The sequence below is a fragment of the Echinops telfairi genome, unplaced genomic scaffold (assembly GCF_000313985.2).
Source record: "Echinops telfairi isolate 266 unplaced genomic scaffold, ASM31398v2 ScPeMD7_7458;HRSCAF=8496, whole genome shotgun sequence".
In the NCBI taxonomy this organism is placed as follows: Eukaryota; Metazoa; Chordata; class Mammalia; order Afrosoricida; family Tenrecidae; genus Echinops; species Echinops telfairi.
The window spans coordinates 25,751,859-25,759,616 of record NW_022111358.1 but is presented as its reverse complement, the minus strand read 5'-3'; the positions used below and the strand labels follow the sequence as shown (position 1 = coordinate 25,759,616).

The window sequence follows — 7,758 nt, the reverse complement described above, 5'->3', positions numbered from 1 at the left end:
TTTTGGAAAAAGTATCTGTACATCAGCTTATCTGAAACAAATGCTTTATATTTGGCATTGATGATTAGAGTTCAATTGTTATACTAAGAACACCATTTTTCTTTTTTTAGTGAATGACAAAAATTTGATCCCATTCGCCTCTAGGTAATAGGCAGAAAAGGAAAATCATGTTAACTCAGTGCTTAAACATGGGACCAATTTCTAAAATTTCTGGAAAGGTCGGTTACTTAAATCTTTCACTTTAGCAGGCATTTATAGTTGCTCCACAGATTGCAAAGATAGGTCATCTTATTAAAGATTTTCATGACTAGAACATTCTTAAAGAGCCCTGGTGGCCTAGTGGGTTACGCAATGGGCAGCTAACCTCAAGGACAGCAGCTCAAAATCACGCGGCTCTCAAGGAGAACAAGATGGAGGCTTTCTACTCCTGTAGAATTACAGCCTGGGACACTCAAGGGGGTGGGAAATAAATTCTACCCTGAACTATAGGGTCACTGTGAGTCAGAAGACTTGGTAGCAGTGAGAATATTCTTAATAATAGCTGACTACTTTGTGCTAGGATTAGGCTAGGCACTCCTACACTGGTCTTGTGTTAATTCTCAACTCTGTATTTTTAGATATGGCAGACACAGCTCAGAAGTTGGTTTTAGCCAAGATTAGACCCATGAAATACCAAAGATAGGATTTAAACCCAACTCAAATACCCATGTTTTCAAGTACAACACTGTCTGCAGTGCTATTAGGTCACAGAACACCCAATAAACTCTGACCATGAAGGGATTATCTTCCCAATCTGCAGAGAAATTAAAAATGCTTGATACATATTTACTAAATTATTATGGCAGTATCACTGCAGATTCAAGTCAGCAACCAGATTTTCAAGCTTGTAGTGTCCAATAAAGAAAACCAAGTAGCAGCTGTTTCCAGTAGCGGCTAAACTGGGATGACTACAGTGGGCGACAAAGACTTCTGGCAGGACTTAAGACACACACCAGGGATTAGAAATCTATAATTTTATTAAGACAAAAATCAACAGGGTAGTATGAAGTTTACATTTAAACAAAGTTTTCCCAGAAACCTAACACATGCCTGAAAGCAGCTCTAGATGTCAAAAACTGATGAATCTCATGATTCAGACAAAGCATTTTGGGTACCAGTTAATTCTTAGGATTAAAAACGTTTTTCTTTTTTTTTAATTTAAAGTGAACCACTGGCCCAGTGTGAAAATTTACTCCTGAGACTAGGGCTTTCAAAATCTTTCCACTGATGAATTAATTCAGTGAAATTTGTGCTGTTAGTGATTGGACTCTGACACCAATGGTTTCAGAGTTCAAAGACAGAGGGGCTCCAAGAGTGTTCTCCCCCTGAGCATGCAAGGGCCCTTGCTCTCCCTCTTCTCCTCTTCTCCTCTCCTCTACCCCCCCCCCCCCCCAAAGCGCTCAGCCAGAAGCCTGGATGGCACAAACTGTTATTTATGACTTACTGGAACAGAAAAGGTCTTCTTGTCCATTTAAGAATTAGCACCTCTGAGGTAGAACTACCTGCTTGTATAGACTCTCCAATAAAAAATGTCCCCTCTCAGTCAGCTTCCATCCCAAAATGGTGGCTTTGCTCACATACTACTAGTCACGTCCTTTGTAGGGCGGCATTAAGCTCAGGCAGGGAACACCTTGGTTTCTACAAGTTTTGGGCCCCATTTATGTTGCCAATGACTTTTAAAAACTTTCAAAGGGTATACATTCTGGACACAGAACCAAATCAGTAGATGTTTGCTCTTTCTATTGTTTCACCATTTCCCCAATCAGGCCCCAGCTTTTAACAAAATTGATCCTACCCATCTCCCTCTTTCCCACCCACCCTCCCAGTCCCAAATAATACACCAGTTATAGCCAAAAATGACACACATGCTACGCTGTAAAAATGCAGAGTTAACACTATTGGGAAGAAGGCTGGGGGTTGTGGGGATGCTCTCTGAAGATCTAGAGTTATTTCTTTGCTCCCCACACATATCCACTCTGCAAGCTTTGTCCTTCATAGAAGGCCTTTGCGTTTCTCAGCAAAGTGCAGAACGGGTTGCCTTGGAACACTTATCTGCTTCCCCTGCACTGGGATGGGTGTGCGCTCTCTACAGCATGGGGCAGCTCGAAAGCACTCGGCTGCTTGCTGCAGGGCACAGAAACTATACTGGCTCTTCAAAGGACATTTTCTCAAGCCACTTCTATGGTGTCAGGACAAGTAGAACTCCTCCCCTCCCCTCTGTAAACCCACAGTCATGTGAGTTAGTTCTTGTCATCTTTCTTGTCATCATCCTCTGAGGGGTAGGAATGCCACGTCAGCCTTTCCTCATAGAAGGATATGACAACCTGTGGGCACTTGACATTGGCTTCCTTGGCAGGGACTAGGTCGGCCTCATCAGAATTTTTCCTGCAGAATGAAGCAGAGAGAGATTTTTGAGACCCGGTGCTAGTAGTCTCCTCCCTTGGATCACCCAGGGGCAGGGCTTTCTCCAGAAGTGAGGCTAGAGAAGGGTGACAGATAACAGCTTGGAGTCAAGTGACATTTCTGGGACCTTCTCTTAAGTTCCCCTTGGGACCTTTGTCAAAATTTCAGGTCACCTGGTTCAATCCATTACATTTAACTTCTAGGAAGTTCACCTTCATTCCCCCCCCCACACACACACGAAGCACAATTCTTTAGATTCTATGAGGGAAGAGGAGAGGTGGCTTCACAATTCCATATCCCATGGCTCTGGAGTAGGAGTTAATCCTAGCTGTATGTAGTTTGAGCCAAGGCAGGAAGACGGCTTCTGGCTTCTTCACATCACACTATGGAACACTACACCAAGTGCCATGTTCACATGAATGTGATACAAACCCCGAGCTCAGACCTGGTGCTTAATATTTTCTGATTTTAAAATGCCCTCAAAGTTTGAAAATCACACACACAAGGGGATCAAGGAAATTAAGCTCTATCTTCAAGCCCTGGGGACATCCTAGATGGAAACAGCAGCACAAGGCATCCCAAACCTCTAGCAACAGGTAATCAGAGCCACACAGCCCCACTGAACCAGAAAGTGGCAATAAACATATGTGGGATGAGCAATGGACCCAAAATGGTAAGGAAAAGCCTGTGATCGCAAGGGGCTCTGAAGCAAGTGGCTTTTTGTTCATAATTCAATAGCACCCAATCATTTCAATGCACAGAGGTGTTTGCTACACTTAGAAACAGACAGGTACTGCCACTCTCCAAGAAAAATACTTTTCAAAATAATAAGCTTGAGTTTTGTAATCAATGTCCAATCTTCAATTTTAGAGTTATACACAGCTATAATCATTGCACAAGCAGTGAATTACCACAAAAGTAAAATTCTAAGCAAGAAGAAGATATTATAGTAACTCAGCCTAGTCACATGCAGACCAAGAAAGTACATTACAGCTGAGTTGAATAATTCCTAGTATCAATTATTTCCACCCATACACAGCTCCTTAAAAGTGAAAATTTCTCCTACAGACTAGCAATAAATCAGCCCCCAAAAGTCAGATTTGGTAAACAAAAAACTTCCTGCCATTGGTGGATTCCAGCTCATAGCGACCCTATATAGAGTTTCTGAGACTGTAAATCTTTATAGGAATAAACAGCCTCATTCTTCTCCCTTGGAGCAGCTGGTAGATTTGAATTGCTGACCTTGCGGTTAGCGGTCCAATGCTTACCGAACATTGCCACCAGGCTCCTTATGTAGTTAAAGAATTCACAGGAAGAAAACAGAGGACTAGCTAGCTGTGATACAGGCTTCCAGTGGTGCTAAAGTTATGTCTCTCAGGTCATTTACTAAAGGAGAGGAATGAGTAGATATGTTTCACAGTTCTAGACTCACAATGCTGCCTTCATTGCAAAGGCTTAGAATTATTCACTCTTAACTTATATTGTAATGATTGAGATTCATTTTGAAAAAAGGATGGGGAGGGAAGCACAAGTATCTTTCAACAAACAAGAGAAAGGAAAGCTTCCGAACTCAAGTAAGGAAATGACAGAGAATCTGGGGTGAATTACAACCTCACGATAACAGTCATTATGAAGCTGCTTCATAGGGTGCTACTATCTCTGGTACAGTTAGGTTCCAAAGACCAGGCTATTATGCTACATCAGAATGGGGTGACAGTTGAGGGCAATACCATTTCTTCCAGGCTGATAACCCACCCCACCCCTTTTTCCACTATGCCCTTCCCCACCACCAGTGCGCCTGTAAGAGGGCAGTGGTCATTAGCTGTTGCCCACTGCCTGCCAGCAAGTGTCCCTGCTGCCACCCAGAACCCACCTGGGATATGGACAGACCCTGCTCATCATCTTCTGCCTACCCAGCAGTGTGTGACCACTTTTCCTCTCCTCCCCTCACTCACCTCCCTGGCACCTTTGTTCAGCCTGCCCACTATCCCTTGTATGGCCTGGTTGTTGCCAGGACTTCTGATGTACCATTCATGGTGACCTGTGGGGGATTCCCTAGGCTCAGCCATGGCCTTGCGTGAGGTTCATACCATCAGAGGCACTGAGAATTTTCCAGAGCTGTCATAAATAAGAAATGTAGGATAGCAAGATAGTAGTGAGTGAAGAGGAGCTGCAATGGAAAAAGTAGTCCGGTTGGTTCTGTTATTCCTTAATAGGAAAAGGCCCTACTGACCCCTGCTGGCTGATTCTGGAATAGAATCTGCATGAATTGGAAAGGATCTAACAATCAAGGACAATGGAAGTGCTATTAAAATTAGTTCCAAACCCTGAGAAGTTAACATAATCTCCTGGGGCCAGCCTGATCTTTAAGGAGGTGGTAGAAGGGGAGGGTGGTCTAATCACATTTTTTCCTTTCAGTCACAGAAAAGAAATGTGACTCCTCCCCATACCTTCTCCTTTCTAGATTTTCTCCCACCTTCTAAAAAAAACAACAACAACAAAAAACCAAAACGGGCAAATGTCTGAGAGTCCTAAGGGCCCCTACCTGTAACTCACGAGTCCAAGTTGGCAGTCAGGCCGAGGGTCACTATTGAAGGACTATGCCATCTTAAAGATTTCATACTTGGGCGAATGGAATTTCCCAGGTCCAGCTCGTTTCCTCTGGCATGGAACAGACGGGAAGAAGAAAAACACAACTCCACAGAGCCACAGGCAGACTCACCATTTCATCAGGAACATGAGTTCTCCACTGGAGTCTGTAGCTCCAATAATCCGCTCTGGCTCCAAACCCCGGGCAAAGCCTCGTGGCTTTTCCGACTGCAAAAACCAAATGGGTAGAACCATTTTATATGGGTCTCTTGTCCAGACTGGAGCTATTCCTGTTTTAGTTAATGGAATCATAAACTCTAGCCAATACTTCAGTAACTTGTCTCCTGAGTGATTATTCTACCCAGGTCTGAAGTGCCTGGGGTTTTCGCATATAAAAAGGGACATACATCTCAAGCAAAAAAAAAAAAATTCAGAGTCTCTACCCTGAAGACAACCGACTTTAAGGTGTTGAATAAGTCAAAATGTCTACCTCGCCCCTCTAATGATGGAAGCATTTAAAAATATGTACAGAAATACAATTATTTGTGATTGTTTGTTCCCAGTGTGCCACAGATAAAGCGTAAAAGCAGGTTATCTGGCTCCCTTACACTCAGCGCCCCCCAAAACTTGGTAATCATCAGCTTGTGTGAGATTCCTGGAGAACTGGGAGGAGACAGATGACTGCTGAGAGCCAAGAAGCAGCACCACAGAATAGCTGAAATTATTTGGCCTTCAGGTTCTTTGACAGCCGTGCAAACCTCTGGGCTTAGTAAAATTCCGACTTCTAGTCTTACCTCTTCTTTCTTCTTCTTTGGTTTACTCTCCTCCCCCTTATCTTCTGAGTCAGAGTCAGCTTTGCGCTTGCCTCCCTCTGACTTATCTGTCTCATGCGCAGTTTTCTGTGACTGCAGAAACTCAGCAATAAGGTCAGGACAATCCAGGTTCTCTTCAGGCTCCCACGTGTTGTCCTCACTGAAACCAGACACAGGGAGTCACACTTTCTACTCAGTCTTTGTAGCTACATCTTATCGAAGACCAAGAATTTGGAAAAGCTGAAACTGCTTGGAGAGTTTTTAGTACAAATTGAAAGCACAGAAAAAAATTGGCCTCCCTCAAAGGATAATTACTCTCTTTCAAATTGAGATGTATCTAAAGCCACAACCAGAAATGCTCTCAGAAATCACATTATGTCTGGGAGTCGTTTGTGCATGTAGGTTACTTTCCTGAAAGACTATAAACCATTAAGGCCAGAAGCAAATCACGTTATTTCCATCATAGTATCCTAGACTGCTCATAAATATTTAGCAACTAAATGGATGGCCCCAGGGAGCCTTGGTGTCCTAGAGGGTTACCAGTTGGGCTCCTATCAGAAAAGTCAGTAGTTGGAACCCAGCAACCACTGGGTGGGAGACACAGGAGGTTTCCTTTCTGCTCTGTAAAGACCGACAGCCTTGGAAACCCACTTGGGGCAGCCCTAGCCAGTGCTGTAGGGTTGGTTGGAGTCTGTATCCAATGGCTGGCCAGTGAAGTTCTCTTTTTAGTAATTAATGGGTCTACCCATGGCAATGGCACTTACTCTGAGAAGCCCTTCCACTTTAGGAGGTATTCTACTTTGCCCTTTACTACTCGGCGGTCGAGAACTTTTTCCACCACATATTCCTCTTCCTCTTCTTCTAGCACCTCTTCCACTTTCTTCTTGTTTTGTTTTTTCCCCATAGTGCCCGCCAGCTTTCTGGTGTGTAGGGTGACGCTGCTAAAATGATCAGGGAAACAAAAAGGGTATTAGAGCACACTCTTCTAGGCTAGGTAAACATTGGGATGGGGAGAAAACAGGATGTCATAGATGACTTCAATAACGTACACTGCTTGTATCAAACACATCCCTGTTCACCTTCATAGACAACCTACACAGGTGTCAGATACATTCAGCTAGCAAAGTTCATTCACAAAACAGCCCCGCTTCATTTCACAGCAAAACCTTACTCTTCATATCCATTTGAAACTTTCATACTCACTCTAATTAAAGAACTCTCCCAATACACCCGTCATCAAAAAGCATGGTACTTAAAGTGTTATATTAGACTGAACCCAATCACACAAAAAAAGAAAAAGCAATAAATACAAAAAGAAAGGAAAGCAATCATCTTTAACATATGTACAATCTTTTGACCCCTCTCCTTATTCTGTGTAGTTTCCATTTTATTATGACTTTTTACTGTGGAAATAGCTTATCGAATTTATTAAACATTTAGTTTAATTTTCCTTTGTAGGTGTATACATTACATGACATTCTTCCATACAAACATCATCTGTTGAGTCCTCTGGTGGTACGTTCATTAGTTTTTATCGAATACCATCATGTGCTTACAGCTCATAAATTTATTGTTAATCCCTATTCTACTTATATTATTTCATAATCTACTTTTAAAAAATCATTTTATTGGGGGGCTCATACAACTCATATCACGATCCATACATCCATCGTGTCAAGCACATTTGTACATTTGTTGCCATCATCTTCAAAACATGTGCTTTCTACTTCAGCCCTTGGTATCAGTTCATTTTTCCCCTCCCTCCCCCCTCCCTCATGAACCCTTGATAATTTATAAATTATTATTTTGTTACATTTTACACTGACTGACATCTCCCTTCATCCACTTTTCTGTTGTCCCTCCCCCAGGGAGGTGTTTATAGGTAGATCCTTGTGATCGGTTCCCCCTTTCTACC

At 42.8% G+C, this 7,758-nt stretch overlaps 1 protein-coding gene across 1 annotated transcript; it reads right to left on the bottom strand.

Moving 5' to 3' along the window:
* Positions 1-1,866: 1,866 nt before the first annotated feature.
* Positions 1,867-7,501, bottom strand: CBX1 (chromobox 1). Its single transcript, XM_004707091.3, has 4 exons — positions 6,608-7,501; positions 5,826-6,003; positions 5,165-5,259; positions 1,867-2,424 (listed from the first exon to the last, which is right to left on the bottom strand). Exons 1-4 carry the CDS (start codon positions 6,745-6,747, stop codon positions 2,280-2,282), a joined length of 558 nt encoding a protein of 185 aa, XP_004707148.1. The 5' UTR covers positions 6,748-7,501; the 3' UTR covers positions 1,867-2,279.
* Positions 7,502-7,758: the final 257 nt, after the last annotated feature.

Coding starts and splice junctions, on each gene's coding strand:
- CBX1 (XM_004707091.3), bottom strand. CDS start 6,747: ATGGGGAAAAAACAAAACAAGAAGAAAGTGGAAGAGGTGCTAGAAGAA. Junction 5,260..5,825: donor CAAAGAAGAAGAAAGAAGAG/GTAAGACTAGAA, acceptor TGGTTTTTGCAG/TCGGAAAAGCCACGAGGCTT. Junction 2,425..5,164: donor CTCATGTTCCTGATGAAATG/GTGAGTCTGCCT, acceptor TTCATTCTGCAG/GAAAAATTCTGATGAGGCCG.